This window comes from Carassius gibelio, chromosome A2, assembly GCF_023724105.1.
Source record: "Carassius gibelio isolate Cgi1373 ecotype wild population from Czech Republic chromosome A2, carGib1.2-hapl.c, whole genome shotgun sequence".
Taxonomy (NCBI): domain Eukaryota; kingdom Metazoa; phylum Chordata; class Actinopteri; order Cypriniformes; family Cyprinidae; genus Carassius; species Carassius gibelio.
In genome coordinates, this window is record NC_068372.1 from 22610564 (window position 1) to 22630566 (window position 20003).

General features: G+C 38.1%; 1 protein-coding gene across 1 annotated transcript in view; it reads right to left on the reverse strand.

The window, feature by feature from the left end:
• Window positions 1-178: 178 nt before the first annotated feature.
• Window positions 179-20003, reverse strand: part of LOC128031694 (insulin receptor) — a 61799-nt gene continuing 41974 nt past the window's right edge. Inside the window, exons 3-21 of the mRNA XM_052620047.1 lie at window positions 16013-16334; window positions 13098-13237; window positions 12570-12714; window positions 12263-12477; window positions 12050-12176; window positions 11471-11721; window positions 10522-10689; window positions 10192-10390; window positions 6870-7153; window positions 6633-6772; window positions 5957-6116; window positions 5012-5114; window positions 4850-4917; window positions 4408-4637; window positions 4160-4270; window positions 3875-4034; window positions 2899-3028; window positions 2680-2814; window positions 179-1602 (exon numbers count right to left, since the gene is read on the reverse strand). Of these exons, the coding sequence (XP_052476007.1) occupies window positions 1248-1602; window positions 2680-2814; window positions 2899-3028; window positions 3875-4034; window positions 4160-4270; window positions 4408-4637; window positions 4850-4917; window positions 5012-5114; window positions 5957-6116; window positions 6633-6772; window positions 6870-7153; window positions 10192-10390; window positions 10522-10689; window positions 11471-11721; window positions 12050-12176; window positions 12263-12477; window positions 12570-12714; window positions 13098-13237; window positions 16013-16334 (3443 nt within the window). The 3' untranslated portion in view covers window positions 179-1247. The remainder of the gene's footprint in view (window positions 1603-2679; window positions 2815-2898; window positions 3029-3874; window positions 4035-4159; window positions 4271-4407; window positions 4638-4849; window positions 4918-5011; window positions 5115-5956; window positions 6117-6632; window positions 6773-6869; window positions 7154-10191; window positions 10391-10521; window positions 10690-11470; window positions 11722-12049; window positions 12177-12262; window positions 12478-12569; window positions 12715-13097; window positions 13238-16012; window positions 16335-20003) is intronic.

The window sequence follows — 20003 nt, forward strand, 5'->3', positions numbered from 1 at the left end:
AGAGGAGAGGTCAGCTCCAGCCCCAAGAGTTTGAGAGCTGAGGAGCCCGATCCACCATCCTGACAGGCACAGGAGTTGAAGGAGATGAAACATAACTATGGAGAATAATGCAACCTTAAGCAACCACTCAGAAGTTCACATCTCACAAGATAAACACAACAGAAACACATCCATTCACTCTTGTTGAATGCACCTCACTGCTTTATTTACAGCAGTTATTTCCATTTATATCAAGATTTGACATCTGAAGCCGAAGGCATCTAGAAACTCCTGTGCATCTTGGAGCAGCTGGCTGATCAGAGCTCCAGGATGATTAGTATGATTTTCAGATTAGAAAAAATAAAGATTCAAGACAAACATGTAAAAACATTTTTCTACAACCGGCAATAACTCTCGAAGGACAACATATCAACTATTTACAAAAACATCAATAATATATGTATATATACTTTTATCATCATCTATACCCACTAAAATATATCAAAGCAGCAACTATTGGTCAATCTGAGGAACTCTTTTAGTCAAAAGTCCTGAAAACAGTTTAAATATCCTTCAGCTGTAAATGTGTGAACACCGGGGGGAAAAAAAGAAGAAAAAGAGCACAGGTAGGCAAATAAATAAAAAAATATAGTCCGAAAATCTGTTCGTTCTCTGTGTAGTCTGGAATACTGAGTTGCAGGTAGTAAAGCAGTGTTTTGTACAGGCTTCCCCTGTAGCCAGTTTGTTCTTGGAAGGATGATAAACGTCACTTATCCTACAGTTCCCAAGTTCAACAGGTTTGCCATCAAAGCAGTTTCAGACGCAACTCCATCTTGTCATTACATAGGCCACAAACAGAGTAAGGTCACTTTTTTCCTCTTAATTTCTTCTAGATTCTGTTTTTTTTTCTTCTGGACAGAGTCAGGGTGGATGAGGGGAAAGTCTGAGGAGATGTAATGTTAAAGCAGCCTTTTGGTTGTCTGAGGTTAATTTCACAGTTTGTTCCATTTGACCAGTCCTTGAAACTTGGCAAATATATATATATATATATATATACTCACACAAAGACAGAAAAGAAGCAGTTGATGTGTATCTTTAAATACAAGAAAAAAACCTGCACCCTGTATCATCATCATCATACTGAGGCAGTAAAGAAAAAAAAATGTCCTGAGATTACTTTCTGATTAGCTTTTGATATAGAGCTTGATGAAAGTGAATCTATAAAATGATGAAAAACAATCTAATTTAGCTTGATGGGGTTAATAATATTAAGAGGGATTAGATCGAGGTATGGATAAGATGCGTCCGTTTTTCTTACTGCCATTCATATGTGTATATGGCACATGCTCCTCATAACTTCCCCGAAGGCCCACGGATGAGCCCTCATCACCGTCTAGACAGCAGTCCCTCTGAGAGTATGAGGAAGGGTCCAGCGGGATGCTCTCCATGTTCTCCAGGTCCATATCAAACTCCTCTGTCTCCGGTGGCTTGTTCTCCTCGCTGTAGAAGAAGGAGACCTCCTGAAACGAGGGATGCAGATCCTCTCGGAGCATCTCGATGATCTCCTGGAAGGTGGGCCTCATTTTGGGATTGTAATGCCAGCACATCTGCATCAGGCTATGCCTGGAAGATCAGGAAAAATAAATATGAGTTAAAAGATAAATGCTGGGTCAAAGCCAGTGCTGGGTAGTAACTGATTATATGTAATCTGGGTTATATAAACCAGTTCCTAATGTTAAATACTGGTAATTAGATTAGATTACCTAAAATATTCAAAATCAGCCTACAGTTATTTTTTATTGATTACATGATTACTTAATATTGACAAAATGGTTAAATTATTGATTCTCCATAATAATAATAGTTATTATTTTCCTTTTTAAAAATGTTCAGAAAGGATTACTGCTCTGTGGAACTGCACACACACCAACCTCTAGTCAGGGGGCTATTATTACACAAAAAATTGAGAGGCAACACAGAATTAACAAATTAAACCATTTTATCTTTTTTTAGCAAGTGTTTTATTTTGTTTACATTTTTTAAATAAAAATTTTCATTATTTAATTTTTAAACATTTTTTTATTCATTATTATCTTTTCATAAATGAACCCCTGAACTTCCAGTTAAGAGGTTTAATGCACTTCATACGGTTGCACTTTATTTTACAATACGTGTACTAACATGTACTTATAGTGTACTTATAGTGTATTTATCTAAGAAAGTTCTGGTAATACAAGGTAACTACATGGGGTAGGGTTAGGTTTAGGGGTAGGTTCAGGGTTAGTACCTAGTTATTACATAGTTATTGTAATTACTATAATAAGTACATAGTATGTACATGAGGAACAGGACTGTAAAATAAAGTGCTACCCTTCATACTGTTGATAAAGATTTTTTTTCCCCCTCTTTGTATTTTTTATCTATATTTTTATATCAAAACAAGATTATTCAAATCAAATCAATGTGATAAATGAGTTGGTCAAAAGTAATCTAAAAATAATCAACAAAGTTAAAAAACAGATTATGTTACTAACAACAGCTATATATATATATATAAAAAATAAAAAAGTTATCATTCTTTCATGCGCCAGTGAAAAAGTTGGTAGGGTAAGTAGAAATTGTAACTCCTGGTCTGACTGTCCAGCAGTCAAAACAATCAATCAAATTAAAAAAAGGGCAATATGTCAGTAATATACTCACAATCTGTCTGCACAGTTGTCCGGTCTGTCCAGATATCCTCCCTCCATCACAAACTTCAGGACCTGTTCATTGGACAGCCCCTGGTATGGCTGCTCAGCCAGAGTACTGATCTCCCATAACACCACGCCAAACGACCTGGGCAAGTACAGCATGGCTCATGAGTGATTAAACATAATGCATGTCTTTTTATGGTTGTTTGTGTGCATATGGTCAGCTCACCAGCAATCTGAATGAGCTGTGAAAACTCCATCCTTCAGCGACTCAGGGGCCATCCATCTCACAGGAAGCAGGCCCTTCCCACCCTTTCTGTAGTAATCAGTCTCATAAATGTCTCTCGTCATGCCAAAATCTGACAGCAGAGAACACAAGACAAAATAACATCATTAGAAAACTCTTACAATAATAGATGACACAATACAATTTACAAGATATATTACAGCACATCCCGTGCTTCAACACTTGCACCTCCTTTATCGCTATGATCTTGTATTCAGCAGCTCATTTTGAACTAGACCCAAGACTAGCATCGTTTATCATAAAAGGACATAATTATCCAGTGTTTTTTCATTTCACATGAAACTGAAGCATTGGAAGCATCACGTATCATGAAAATACACATTTTAACAAGGTATTTACACAGGAATCATAATCGTGGGAAACAACAAATCAGTTCAGAGTGTCTGCATTGTGTTGATTAGTTATTGTTATCTTTACAGCAGAAATTAATTTTGTTTGCATCACTGAAACATTATTTTCCTGTTTGACACCAGAAAGCTGCTTTGACACAATCTGTGCTATATAAATAAAGGTGACTTGACTTGATTTAAAAAAATAGTACAAGTTATTAGTTAAGGTATTTAATGTTTTATTTTTATATTTCTATATATATTTAGTAAATTTTAATTTCAGTTTTAGTAATTTTGGTATTTCAACAAACCAATTTATTTCAGATAGTTACCAAGGGATTATTTCCAATTATCTAATATTTTATATCTTGTGCTATAAGATATCCATATATTTTTCTATTAAGCATTTATTGTTTGGTTTATTCCTCATACAATGTAATACCTACTCCCATACTGATTTCTGAACCAGTTATGTTAGTATCTTGGATCGTTCAGTGCTTTGCACAGGCAATTTAGAGACTGGACCACTTAAATCTTAGGTACATTTCCCCTTATGACTGGTACTGTACCTCCAATTTTTACAGTCAGGTCTTCGGCCACCATGCAGTTCCTAGCAGCAAGATCTCGGTGCACAAATTTCTTGGCGTTAAGGTAAGCCATGCCATCTGCTATCTCAGCAGCCATCTGAACCATCTCTTTCAGTGTTGGAGGAGGCCGACCTGGATTATTCTATAAAGTAAAACAAAAACCCATTATTTAAACTGTACTTTTATTAATCTAAAAGTCTAGCTCCTTATAACTAATCTAAAAGCTGTGGCAGGTGTGATAGTGACTCCTCTGCTATGGTTTGTTACCTCGGAGTCAGGTCTGAGAGAACGCAGGAAACTCTTCAGATCTCCATGTGTCATTAGCTCCATCACCACCAAAGTTGGCTGGCCTTTAGACACCACTCCCAGGAGCCTCACCTAACCCACAAAATCATGTCAGGTATCTATGAAAAGCTTAAAATTAAAATAAAGCTGAAACTAAAAGAAAACAAACAACACATGAGTCTAAATACAAAACATGCAGGACCAGAAGGCCTGACATGTGCATGTCTTACCACATGGTGGCAGCTGAATGCCTTCATCACAGAAGCTTCGTTGAGGAACTCAATTCTCTCTCTGAGGCTGGCCGACTCGTTAACCGTCTTCACCGCGACACAGGTCTGCGGCTCACCTTTAACTATGTCCTTTCCGATGCCCTCATACACCATCCCAAATGATCCCTGGCCTAACTCTCGCAACAGATTAATCTTTTCACGAGGCACCTCCCACTCGTCTGGCTCATACACTGCACAAACACAACAGATGTGCATGACACACAGTGCCATAATTGAGATGGAGCAGATTTCAGATCATTTTAAATGTGATGATCGTCCTAAATCGATTACACTGTTAATGTGGTCAGCTGGTTCTTTTAAAACAAAATTAAATGTGCATCGACCACAGCATGTTCTGTCAGAGTTCATTAAGCACATGAAAAGGTAAAGGAAAGTTGCTCACCCTCATCTGGGCTGAAATACTCTGGATTTGGAGAGGTATAAAGTCGGCCAGTCGGACCTTCTGTTTGCCTGGTCAGATGAACAAACAAAATTAGATCCATACACTTCATTAAGAACAGTTTTCTGCATTGGTCTTAAGGATATTCACAAGAGAAAGACTTACTTTTTCTTTAAAATGAAAAAGCCCACACCTCCCATCATGATGAGTAGAAAGACACAGATCACAGGACCCATCACAATCTTCAGCATGTTGGATGGGTCCACACCTGTTCAGATACACACAATAGAAAAGGTGTACATATCCAAACCAAGTGTGGTACAGGTGCAGGATACAATGAAGCAATTAATAAAAGTAAATTAAAATAGTAAGTATCCATACACTGATAATAATTCACCAATGTGTTATAGAAAGCCTTAAAATGGCAAGGAACTAAAAAACTAATATATAATAAATTCAAAAACAAGTGGTAAGGTGGTAAATGCCTCAAGTGGTAGAGCATTGTGTTAGCAGCGCAAGGTTGTGGGTTCAATTCCCAGGGAACACGTTAGGTAAAAAGATTAGCTTGAATGCACTGTAAGTCGCTTTGGATAAAAGTCTCGGTAACACTTTAGTATAGGGTCCAATTCACACTAATAAGTAGTTGCTTATTAGCATTTCTATTATTAACATATTGGCTGTTTATTAGTGCTTATAAAGTACATATAATGCATGACATCCATAATCCTACCCAATACCCTAAACTTAACTACTACCTTATAAACTATTAATAAGCTGCAAATAAGGAGTTAATTGAGGCAAAAGTCATAGTTAATGGTTAGTTAATAGTGAGAATTGGACCCTAAAATAAAGTGTGACCAAAGTCTCTGCTAAATGCATACATTTAATTTCAATTTAAATGACCAATAAACAACAACACAATAAAACCAATTTATGGTATAAAAAAATATAATCCATGGCATTTCAGGGCTTCCAAATTAAAATTCAACATTTTGCACCATTATATCAGTGTGTGATTCTGTTATGTGGGTCTTATGCATAATTTAATAACGGAAAATGTGATATTCATAAGCATTATAGACAAGCTGTGCGTGTATAATAGCGTCTTACGTAGGTCTTGCACATAGAAGTGTTTTGGCTCTGTCCATGATCCATTGCCTGCCAGAGAGGTGGCTCTGATCCGCACTGTATAGTTCCCAGGATGCACCACTCTCAGCCTGCAGCCTCCATCTGCAATATAATTCTTCCTGGATACACAATGGTGCAGCTCCTAAGACATAAAGGCATGCAGTTAGACAACCCATACTGCTGAAGATGTCCATAAGCCAGTGGCAAAGTCTTAGCTTTTATCATGTTATTAAAGTCCACCTCACACTAACACATCTAAATATTACTCCTCAGACTTAATTAAAGTGTAAACAGTTACAGCAGAGTGTTTTAAATCCATCAACGGTAACAGGCGCATGTGCCACTAAGTGCAAAACCATCATGTTTTGTTTCACTTACAACAATCATTAGCCTTTATATAATCAACCCTTGTTTATCCAAAGCTTTTCAAAAACAACATTAGGAACATTTCCACTGTCTCTGGCTGGATTTCTCCATGGTGACAGAAATACACAGTTGACGCAATGATGCTACTAAAATAGCTTTGCTGATCTGGAGCAATCACATGTTTATTTTGACAGGATTGATAAAAATAAGATTCAAAGTGCAGCCAGCGTTCATGGAGCAGAGAGCCTGGAAAGAATACAGGCTTCGATCTCTGTCTCATGTAACATCTCACCTCTGTATCTCCCAGTCTCTTATAATGGACTTCATAGAGAATAATCATGCCGTTAGGGGCCTTAGGCTCCATCCACCTGATGTGTACGGAGTACTCAGACACATCACAGGTTATCGGCCCCACAATGTCATCTGCTTTTTCTATAAGACACACAAGGTAAAGGTTACAAGGTAAAGTTATTAATAATGGCTATACTATATAAAATAATAATGTGTCGTAAAAATAACAATCCCAAACCTTCAGGCATGGTGCGGGCACTGACGTAAGCCGCCATACTGCAGCGAGAGGGGTCGGTCTCGTGGTTGCAGGCATGGATTTCTATCTGGTAGCTGGTGAAATGGCGCAGATTGGAGATGACCGTTGACTCCTTGGCCTGAACAATCAGGGAGATCTTATTGGCCTCTGCTTCCTCCTCTGGGCTACGAGTGGCAGAGCCATTGGGCAGTGAAGAAGGTGTAGTGAAAAGACGAGAAGAGGTCCTATTGGCAATGCCCACCAGAGATCTGCGCTGTCGTGATGTCCTAGAGACACAGAAACATGCAAAGAAGCACTTAGTCTAGACTTCGGTTCCTATACAGCTTGTATTTTAAGATGGTTTGTATCTTGCATTAGTACATGTGTATGACTGGAGTGCTTTATGGTGTGATCAGACCTTTATAATACATCAATGTGTCTGAAAACCAAATGTTTGTGGATGTTGAAAGCGTGTGCATATATTGTGATATCAGCTGATGAGAGTCATGCAATAGTGGATGTATGTTATGCAGCCTCACTCAAAAATCAAACAATCTGATTGACTACGGTAAAGCAAATATTTAAATGGCAGTTCTATATGTTGCAGCACTTATTTAGTCCATTACTCAAATGGTCACCTGCACTAAACAGATGTTCATGTCACAAGCTTCACATCTTCAAAGCAATGTGGGAAAAATCAAAAAGGGATATGACATGTGCCTCATGACGCACAGTCTGTTCTTTCTTTGGCTCTGCAACTAACGTAGCTTCACTCCAGCTCAGAAGGAAAAGGACTTCCATTACCACTTCATTGTTAAATACAGACCACAGATTACTGTATAATTACATAAAAGCATGGCAAATTACAGTTTTAGGAGACTTAAAGAGACTATTCATTCAACACTTTCGAACAAATTCAAACAATAATAAGAGTGCAGTTTTTACTTATGTTGATATTTCCTGTTGAAGCAGGTTGTTTGTGAAAACATTCACATTTGACAGGGAATTCGACTGGACAAAAAACTGTTGCGCAAGAACACATTATTATTATTTTCTTATTATACTTAAATTCATTAAGGACACAGTAAACTGATCAAAATGACAGCAGAAACATTTATAATGTTACAAAAGTTTTCTATTTCCAATAAATGCTATTATTTTGAATTATATATTTCTCAACGAGTCCATGGCTCCTTGCAAAAAATTTAAGAAGCACTAAGAACTATTTTCAACTTTGAGAATAATAAGAAATGTTTTTGAGCACCAAATCAGTACAGTAGAATGATTTGGAACAAAAATGTATTGAATTGAAAATTGAAAATTCAGCTTTGCCGTCACAGAAATAAACACACTTGTGAAAACAGAAAAAATAGTTATTTTCAATTGTAATACTTTTACACAGTATTACTTTGTGATAACAATTTAATGTCGCCTTGGTGAGCAAAAGAGACTTCTATCAAAAAACACTACAAAATATTACTGACCCCAGACTACTGAACGTTGATGTATTTGACCCATTATATCAGAAGACAAAGTCTAAATGTGTATATTTGCTAAAGGTTATCTTTTAAGGCGTAGAAACACCTCCATACATGAATTACGAGCCACAAAATTCCAGTTCACTGTGTTCATTACTCATCACCACTAGAGGGAGCAGAGGAGCGTTTCATGTGGTTGGTTTTAACTATTCCAGTGGTAAACCACTACCAGAGCACCACAGCCTTCAGTTATATCCTCAAATATAAGAGCTCGGGATAGGAGGATTCAGTGCTTTTGGTGTGCTCGAAGAACCAAAGCATTTCTGAGGATAAAATCATTTTTAAGTAAAACCATGTATTAACATCTAAATAAATTAACTGAATACATTTTGTAGTCTGTAAAATCACAGTGAATAAAATGTGCAGAACAGCTGCAAGACGACCATAATATTTAGGGTATCGAGACACACAGTCTGTGTAGGAGTCTGCACTTCTTCTAAATGTGTCGTGATAGTCACTGTCAACATTGTCTATCACTACCACAAAGCAGACAACATCTTCCCACCCCCAAAAAAGATTACACTAAACCAAAGCCTGTACAAGGTATGAGAGAAAGTTTTTGTGTACGTGGGAGCGTGCATGTGTGTGTAGGAGTGGAACGGGATCTTTAAAGCCAGCTGTGAACTTCTGAAGGCCAAAGACACACAAAGACAGTGGAAAAGAACAAAAACATATACTCAAGGTCTTGGTGGAGTCAAAAACAACCCAGCTTGACCACTACTAAGAAATTCAACCCTGAGCTTAGAACTCAGAAGAAAATAGATGTACACCATGAACCACTTGAGAATCTCCACTTAGAGGGTCACATCAGGTGAAGAATCGGACAGCTGCATCTCAAGAGTCTTTGAATGTTTCTGAACCCTTTTCTAACTTAAAACAGTTTTTATCAATTTGATAAATCCTGCACAATGCTCTCCTTAAAACAATGCAGAAAATGACTATATGTAAAACAATGACCTAATGCATTCTATATATTGACTATATATACAAAAAATCTATATAATATATACTAAATATTGCCTATAAATGAAAAAGTCTATGTTATGTATGCTATAAATTGTCTACATATGAAATCTGTTTATATAACATACGAAATATACTGTTTACAGATGAATGAGTCTACAGAATATATCTATGCTATATATTGCCTTTATGGATGTAAATCATGAAGCCTCAGTCAAAAATCAAACAATCTGATCGACTACGGTAAAGCAAACATTTAAATGGCAGTTCTATATGTTGCAGCACTTATTTAGTCCATTAATCAATTGGTCACCTGCACTAAACAGATGTTCATGTCGCAAGCTTCACCTCTTCAAAGCAACGTGGGAAAAATCAAAAGAAAAGACTGGTTTTGTGGTCCAGGTTCACATATTATGTGCAGCATGTTATATAGACTATATATCTTACAGTGTATATGAATGTAATTTATATTATTAATATATGAAAACATTTATATATATAAAAAAAAAAAACTATAAAATGTGTGATCTATATTGCCCTTAAAATAAAGTTTCTATTATGCATGACATATATTGCCTAAATAAAAAGTATATGTAATATATGAAAAACATTGTCTATGAATAAGTCCCTATAACATATGCTATATTTTGAGTGCAAAAATAGCAAAAGGTTTAATTTTTATTTTTATAGAAAACCATTTTTTTTTACTACTGGTGAAGTTTCTAATTAATCATTTGCAAATCAATTATTTTAATTAATGATTAGATTGATACATTTTTGCAGTTCTAGTCTACACTAGTTAAAGGAGTTAGCAGTAAGTTTACCTGAGCTCAAAGACTTCATTATGGAGGTAGTTCTCAAAGGTTTTGCGGTACTCTGTCTCCTCCGCCTCTTTCTTCAGCTGTTTCTCTGTTTTGGGGCAAGCACAGCAGCGGCCACCTTGGCCCTGCTCTTCGGTTTGGTTCCACTTCTGTTCCTCTTCACTGTCCACCTGTGTGGGGGCTCTGGTGGGCAGCTTCATACCTGAACACCACAAACACAAGACTCTGACTTTGTTCTGGCATAATTACAGATAACACTCCGAGTCTTACCAACCCTAAACTTTTGAATGCTAATGTGTTTGGTCTACATTACATTGTTGTATGTTTTCTAACCTTTCTGACAGTAATCAAACTTATAGAGCTCGCTGGCCTCTGGTTGCTGCTGGCAGAAGACCAGGTAGTGTGTGATGTTTCCATTGGGATCATTAGGGGGCTTCCACTTCAGAATGATCTGAGATGAGGAGTTCGATGAGGATATGGGGTCCAGGGGCACAGAGGGTTCTGTAAAACAAAAAGCACACATAGGTATATAGAAAAACCATGAATGATTTTAAATAAGAACAAAGGCAAAAAAGTAGACTAGTAGAACAGTATATTAAACTCAATTCTGGCTAGACCACATTTTCAGACTGGGTCACCAATGAGACAAGAAGAACAATAACAGTTTCCAGCTAAAAAGGAAGAATGGAGGGGCACCATCGATATCACAGCATGCAAACCCAACCGTTTACCAAACCTGAAAAAAGAAAGGGGGGGGGGGGGGGCACTACTTTCAGCGCTTGCCAACCAGCTGCTGAAATAATGTTCTCAACTTAGTGAAGGCTTATGTGGTTTATCAGGAAGGAAAGACAAAACAAGCTCAAAATGAACCTGGCAGCATTAAAAGCAAACCACATTGTTTTTTTTCTCCTAAATCACGGCCTGTCATGCTGCACACTGCTGAGTGATTTCACACTGCTGAAAGTCATCAGCAAGCTATTTTACAAGCCTTTGACCTCTTTTATTGCTCTCTCATGCCAAGCCTACATGATAAATGCTGCAACTGGAATCAGAAAACAACTTCAGAAACGACTACATTCAGTTTTATCAGGTTTGGTGAAGAGATCACGCACACAAATACAGATTTGAAACAAAAAACTGACCATCCCAACTTTTTACATTTCTAAGTTTGTCCTCCCCACTAATCATAATCATATTTTTAAAGTTTCATTTTGCTTGATAGTATAAGGAGTAGCAAATAAACTGCCTAATCTTCCTGTGACACTGATTCTGAAGTTCTTACTGGTAGCATTGGTGCGGACATAGATGATTTCGCTCTTTGCTCCATGGACTTGGTGTTCATCAGAAGCGGAGAGCTGGGTTTTGACCATGATGGCATACTGTGTCCAGGGCTTCAGAGGGAGGATGAGGTACCCGGGCTCCTGCTGCTCCTTTCCATCTGTGGCACGAGGCGGAGGGTCTACATCTGCTATGACCCAGCTGTTAGAGCCACATGCGTCCTGACCGTCAAACTCAGTCACGTTCTTGTATGGCCTAGAGAAGCAGGGAGAAATGTCAACACATCCTTACACAGAAAACATCACTTTATTGCAATGAACTCAAACTACAAACTTAGCAATAAAGAGTAAGGTAGATGACGCTTTGAATACGGTTGAAAATAAAAACAAAGTGGAGGTACAGCACGTATAACTTGGTATGGACCATTAAGTTGGCAAAACAAAAATTTAGGCTTCACTTACAAGTTTCCAATGTGCAAAACGCTCTAGATTTTGGACAGTACTTCTGTCCTTCACAGCCTCATTTAAAACACTGTAAATAAACTGTCTAGACAGATTAAGGTATAAAAAGTCAAGTCACTTACGCCTCTTTGTATAAGACCATGAATCCCAAGAGGTCTCGAAAATCTGGTGGCCAGAATGGTTCCCATTTAATTATGATCTTGTCAGAAAGCGTGCGAATCTGTGTAAACTTCAAAACCTGGCTCTCACCTAATGAAACAGCAACAAAAATGCATTCAGATTTATTCAGAAAGAGCATATGAGCATAACTGAAATCAACACTATGTCCTCCTCACATGAAGCCTGATCTCCATTGGTCTTTGAAACGATGTCATTCTTTGCTTGCCGATTCTTAGTGCCCGTCACCTCCTCCATCTTCCGTATTTCTGACATGCAGAGTTTTGAATTATGATGGAAAAACATGCGACCCTGGTTGATGGTCAGGTTGTGTTTAGTCCAGTCCCACAGCTGACGCAGGTTCTGGTTATCGAGGGCGTAGAATGAATAATTCCTGATGGGAAAGAAAACAGCACACAAGTGAGGACAAGGGAAGAGGAGGGAATATATTGATGAAATGGGATTATTAGGTGACAGGTCTCATACCCAACTTCCTGTGTCTCTCCATGGATGATTCGGAGCTTGCGAAGGAAAGATAGAGAGACTAGGGCGTATGAGTGTCGTACTGTCAGGTAGCCAGTGATCTCCTCTAGCTGTCCCAAATTAGCTTCCAGCTCTGAGGCTATGTTATCTAACAGGGAGAGATGGAAAGAGCAGCAAGTTTAAAATCGGACTCTCTTGAATGTACATAAATTTGTATGTGTTTCTGTGATTAATTACACAAGTGCAAATAATAATATTTAAAAATAATTAATATAATAAATTATTATATTAATTATTTTTAAATATTATTATTTTTAAATATTACATCTGAACGATTTGCTAATACATATCAAATTGTAATAATTATAATAATAATGATGATTATTATAATTGTGTATATATAAATCATACTCTAGAATAATTGACAGATTAATAATTAAATATCAATGATATGAGTGTGTGCATGAGGGTGTGTGTGTGTCCTTCTACCCTTGCACAGGTGAAAATTGTATTAAATGTGTTTGTTCTTACTCCCTCCGCGTATGTTGATGACCAAGCTGCCGTTGATCACAGTGCATCCTCTCAGAGCCTGCGCAGAAGTGACTGAGTCCACTGTCTTCAGCCCCATGCACACCTTGGGACAGAGGCCAGCGCAAGGGGTGCAGTTCAACCTGGGGCACAGATCACAGATTGACATGTATACAAAGCCACACAACAAATAAAAGTCATTCATCCACATGTGCTGTGAACAGAACACGGAAAGGAAGAAATGCAGATATGATGGAGTGTTTCTATTCTTGTTGACACTGAAGCAAATTTGCGATATTATGACAATAACAGATTGTTTGTGTCAAGGACGTGGATCCTGTTGCGCAAGGGAGCGTGGGTGACCTTGCAGGGCAGGCCGAGGGGGCAATCAAGAATGAATGGGATGTCCTCTCAGACGCCTCACCTAGAGGCACAACTTAATCACTGATTGTTATTGTATATACGTCAGGCCAGAAACTGTTTGTCTTCTGTGCAGGATGCTTTCCATGCCACTGTTTCCTGTGAAACTACACTACGCACATTTGTACAACAACCGTAATAAAGTGTGAATCCACAAGCAAAACAAAGGATATGGCGCAGTGGTTTCCATTTCAAAAGTCTTAATTATAATAGTGTCACAGCATGATACTAGATGCCAAGCCGTGCCATGAATGTGCACAAACCACCTATCAGGTAAAGCACAAGTTTATTCCTTGAATGGGTCATCGCTGTGTTTTGGGAATTGATTGTCTTTTGTGGTACCTGCCAAAAAGGACAGAATGTTCTGCGGTTTATCCAGCTAATCTGAAGAGAAGCTGGAGCGTGGGTGAAATCCGTATTGCAGACATATCAGAGTCCAGTATGCCATGTCTCCCTGCGGCAGGGATACAACTCAAGAGTCGTTTATCTGTCAGTGGCCAGACAGCGCTCCCTGTCTATGCAGATGATAGACAGATACAAGCCGATGAGACCAGGGTGTCGAAACTCCTGATATCTGAATGGAGGCCGGCAGCAAGGGAAAGAGGCCTGACCACTGCACTGTGTCTGTCCAGCCTCCTTGATTTGTGTGTCTGCTGTCTGAATTCCCACAGTGCACCCACACTGCCCAGTCCAGGGGTCATACCGGCACAGGGGAAGCAAGAGTATTATGAGAAAGAGGGAAAGAAAAAGAGTAACTGAAAAGAGAAGTGTCCTATCTGGAAGAGCATGCATTACAGGGTCAGTTCTGTCATTATTTACTCACGTTCATTTTTCTTCACCCACAAGATTTATTAATTCCAATAAACACAAAAGTACATTTTAGATCTGCTTTTTAGATACAACAAAACGGGATGGTGTGTCAAAATGTCGAGCCCTAAAAAAACGATAAAAAGTACCATAAAAGTGGTTCAAACTACATTTGAAGCTGTGTAATAGTTATGCTGATAAACTTGTTACACACAAGTCTGTTACTTGAACAAACCTATAGTATGGCTTCAGAAGACATGGAAAACAGTGAAAGAGTCATAAGGACTCATTTTCTGAAACATTTATGGTGCTTATGCTTTCTGCTGATTGACAGTATGACTCAGCATTTTGTGTTGTTGCAGTATGGACAAAAACAGTCCTTAGTAGAATAGTTTATATTAGATGGTTTATAGTAAATAGTTTGAAGTGAACTGATGGTGAGTAAAAAATAATCATGATTTTATGAATCAAAATAAAGTGCATCCATCCATCATAAAAAGTGTTCCATGTGGCTTCAGGGGGTTAATAAAGGCCTTCTGAAGTGAACGGTTACAATTGTGTAAGAAAAATAGTTTTTAAAATATTTAAAACTTCATAAACCTTAATCTTTAGATTCCACTAACTGCTGAGAGAGTGGCATTCCAGCGGATGACGTAAAACGTAGGGCTTAGAGTAAGTCAAAGACTGTGACAGGAGTCAGGGGAAAAAAAATTGATAAACTGAAACAGCCAGAATCCTAAAAAATAACGTGATACAGATTTTTGGTCAAACCTATAAGAAATGTTTCTTGAGCATCAACTCAGCAAATAAGAATAATTTCTGAAGGAAAATGTTCCTGTCTGCTGCTCTTCATATCAAATTAAGTTGATAAAACACGTTTCCCATTAAAAGAAACAGAATGGACCATCCTTCTGCATACGGAATGGGTGTATAGAAATAGTGTGAGAGGGAATAAAGCTATGAGACACTGGTTATCCTATATTTCCACTATAAACAAACAAACAAACAAAACTAAACTATGTTCTGAAAAGATCTGTAAAACAGAGGTTAGAGATCTGTTGTAGATGTCCTATTCCTGCTCAGACCTTCTTTAAATGGGCACAAACAGTACTGGCAAGCTTCACACTAGGTCAGCGGCAGTGTTGCTTTAAAACTCACACACTTCCTCTCATTAACATACGACGTTCGCTTTCTGACACACTCGCTCTGTCCCAAATGATCCTTTGTGCACTCAGACAGTCAAGTGAGGTCAGCACAGCCTTGATCGCTCCAAGCTATCTTTGCAGTTCAGTATTTTTCTTGATTACTTTTTTCTAAAATGACTTAAACCGGCCTAAGCTGTCTTGCTGGTTTTAGCCTGGTCAGACTTGTCTGGCCCACTGGTTTAAGGGATTTTGAACACCTTGGTACTGTTTGAGCATATGAAAATGTAAATACAAGAGAAAAAGTCAAGTGGCTAGCCTACCTATTCCATTTTCAAGTCTGAAGTCTTAATGAGGCATAAAGTGGTGCAGTGACCCAGACATCCTCTCTCTTAACAGGTCACACTTCATACACAAAAGATTGAGCTTTTATGGGTCCTGACGCACATGTGTAGCATGTGAAGTACCCTTTAAAACGCTTGGGGAAATATGCACTAGTATTTGTGCATGTTCACTGAGTGGAGAGCGTACAAGTAGTGGGTTACTTACGAAGTAGAGTTCACAGTGGTGTACCCAGAAGGGCACTCTGGGATGCAGGCGCTGTTGTGGATGACGTATTGGTGGCAGTCACCTTTGCTCTGCTTACACTTGTTGTGAAGTTCCTGGCAAAAGCTGAAGCTGACGCAGCGCCAGCCCTTAAAGGTGTAGAAACCAGGTGGGCACTTGTCAACGCAGATGTTATTGTGCATGTAGTTGCGGCAGGCCACGCATTTGCTCGATGACCTGGGCTCCAAGCAGCCGCCCAAACACTGGTCATGGCAGCACTGGTTGTCTTTAGTGCAGGCACGGTGCTTGCATGACGATGGGCACACTGTTGAAAGACAGAGAGAGAGGGGTGGGGGGTTATATTCAAATAAATTATTTTTAGGGAAAGTACAGATACTTCTCATCCACAGTGACTTACATACATACAAGTGCAACAAGAAAAAAACATACTGTATATGTGGTCTATTTTTGATTACCACATAAAATAATGTTGATGTCAGTTTGTATAAAGAACAGAAAACATATTTCCATGGATTATTTGCAGGCACAGTACAGATATTTTAAATGACAAAACTTTAAACTGTCAAACACTATTTTCCAAAAAGTGTCAATACTGTGGCATTATCAACACATTATTCTGGTTGTTTAAACCCGATTGGCTTGACACAAAAACACTGGCTTAACATATTCTTTGAGTTTGAAGTGGGACTATCAGTTTGTCCAACCAATAGAAGATGGGGAAGTGTTTGAAAAAGCTGATCAAAAAAAAATCATTAAAAATTAATTATGTTTGCAAATTTTTGGAATAAGTGTATACTTTAGAAACCGTGTTAAGAGTGTTGCAGAAACTAAATTTTTTCCCTTCAATACCACACTTGTAATATACCTTTAGGTGTTTTCTCAGTAACTCTACAGTCATGTCCTACAGTATCTTGCTGTAACACCACGTTGCAATTGTAAATATTAAAACAATGACAAAATGGCCTAACTCTGATAAGAGGTTTCTAAAATGGTGTAACTGCATTCCTCTGCCTTTGATGTTCTTTATCTTTCTGTCAAACACACACACACATACAAAAAAACCTATAAACACACACTATACAGAGCAGCACACTGCTGCCAGTTGTTTGACCAGAGTCATGTTGTAAGTCCTCCTCTCCCACTGAAGTCAGTGTTTATATATTTCTTCACCCCCCACCAAAACGGAGGAGGTGAAAGAGCCCAAGTCTGGTATAAGAAAAGGAAAGAAAGACAGGAAAAACCCTAAATATAAATCTTGAGGGTCATAGAGGTCCTTATATAGTGGATGGAAGAGAATCTACAGTGATGTATAGATTTCTCTGGAATCACTCTATGTGATTTTATTGGCCTCTTTCTAACAACGTGACCTGCAAGCTTGTCTCTGCTGAGACAGCCTGTTAAAAATAAACACGCATGCGCTGCTGCCCTCAAATATAATTATGAACGCGATCATGCGTGTGTCTGAACTAGAGCCCGACCGATATATCGGCCGGCCGATATTATCGGCCGATATGAGCTAATTGCATTTAAATCGGCATCGGCGTTTATAACGGCCGATGAAACATGAGAAACAGTCTCATATTCTTCACTCATGTTATGAGTGTTGCATAGTTTGCCCACCAGAGGGCGGTCTGCAGCTCCAGAGTTGCAACAGCGCCAGAAATCCACAAAGAAGAAAGCGATCAGCCAAGCCACCCAGGTGAGTCTGTCGTTCGTCATGTGAAATGATTGTAGATTTAGTTCATACACTGTATATAAAAACGGTGTGGTAGTTCTAGTTAACGGTCCTATCATTATCACTTCTAAATATTCTGTAACATCACTTAGAGCCGCTAATGCATTGCTATATTAGATTAGCCACAAAGCTAATACCATGTTTATCAGTGGAAGAGCGCGAACGTTAATAAGAGGTCGAACTATAAAGTTAGCGTTTAGTGCTTATTCTATTGCGGTGTGTTTCCCACATAATGACCGCGTAATGGGCCTTTCACACAGGACGCGGTATGCACAGCGCTTGGCCGCTGGGTTTAGCGTTGCCCTTCAGATACAACGCGATTTGCCCTGCTCTGCGCTATGGCGTAGGCGGAGTTTTAAAAACTTTTAGCGGGAGCTCTTTCATAGTCTGTTGTTCCTCTTTTCGGTCAGCAGCAAACATGTATCTGTCCCGTTGTAAGAAGCGAGCGATAGCGCTAGTCCTGCTGATGAGAATTAAGAGAGAAGCAAGGAAGAAGAGGCTACCCTCAGGCCCAGGGAACAATTTGGTGAATTCAGGCTGGTTACGTTACTCTAACGCTAATATAGCTTCCTTTTTAGCAGGCCCCTTAAATGCTTGCTATTAACTTTGACAGCGGTGTGTTCATGGCACTAACGTTAACCATTTTGATTCAGACTGCACAAAGAGAAGAGGAGAAGATATACGGGTCCGTTGTGAATGTGTCTGTGAGAGCAAATATAGTGTAGTTACAGTAACTACAGTAGGTGCGTCAGAAATTATTAAATCAGAGGGGACATGTAAATAAATGTGAGCTGAACAAGCGCGTTTTTCTTTTCTTTTTTTTTCTTACATATTGTTTCAAAGCAGCTTTACAGACATAACAGGAAAATGTTGAAATAATATTGTTAAATATAAGGAGGTTAATACCTATTGCTTGACAAATAAAAAAATATATATATATTTCTCATTTTTGCCTATGTAGGAGATCCCTGTTTATTATTATTATAATTCTAATGATGACATGAGTAATGATACATGGTGATATTATTAATACACATGCTTATTCTTTCTATGTCTCTCTTTCTGCCCTACAGATGGCTGAAAAAGGTGAATGATGTAGCAGCAAAAGTGTGGGACTACTTCTGCAAATACTTTAACTTTAACTTTAGTATTATAATTTATTTACAGTACACACACAGACTGTTAAAATCAGCTTCAACTGGAAGAAAGTAAAAGTGTTAAATGTTTAAAATCAGACTGTTTTTTGATCGTTAAAAAATATATACTTTTGATGTGCAATTGTTTAGTGATTGAGACCGTAATCTAAGGCTTTTTTTTACATAAATCCCTTCTGGAAAATGGTTTATACAGCCCACATACATAGAACAGGCAGATATTTTGCCATTGAATGTTATGTAAGTGCAGCTTATAGGAAATGGGTCTAATATCCAGTTTATTTTCAAAATCAAAATATCGGCTTATAAATCGGCTCTTTTCAAGTTAATATCGGCATCGGCCCCCAAAAATCCATATCGGTCGGGCTCTAGTCTGAACATGCACACACAACCTCCCTCTCACAAGCACACACACATTAGTAGTTAAGAAATGAGCAGAGTTGCGTTGCTGGCTGTGGGATCCTTATACAAGGGTCACTAGAAATTCTTCGTATTCATGGTGATTACAAATGGTTTTAAAAAACTTTCATAAAGTAGTAACTTTTAATGAAACATTTCAAATAAAATAATTTTAAATCCTTTTAAAACTTTTTTTTAAATTTAAAATAAGTTGCATTTTCAACTTGGTTAAAAAGAAAACAGTTCACATAATTCACAATATTACTGTACTTTTGATCAAATAAATGCAGACTCGTGAGTTTAAGACATTTCTATCAAAAGCATTTAAAAAAAAACTCACTAATCTTAAACTTCTGAACAAAAGTGTATGAATTGCAAATTGAATAAATTAAGAGATATAACAAAACAATTAGTATAACGTCACTGATCTGGATTTATGATTGTATCAGCACAACCCTAATGCACACACAAACACACACCACTAGAGCTGAGCACAAGAAAATGACACAATAATGAATCGCATTAAGACAGAGGACTAAGAACAAGCCACAGAATAAGTGTGCGTGTGTATCCTAATGGAATATTTGCTCTTGCGGTTGATGTTACGACAACAACTAGATGAACACAATCCTGGAGTTTGTTTAGACCATAAAGAAAGGCCAGCAAACACTTCTGCTTCCTTGAC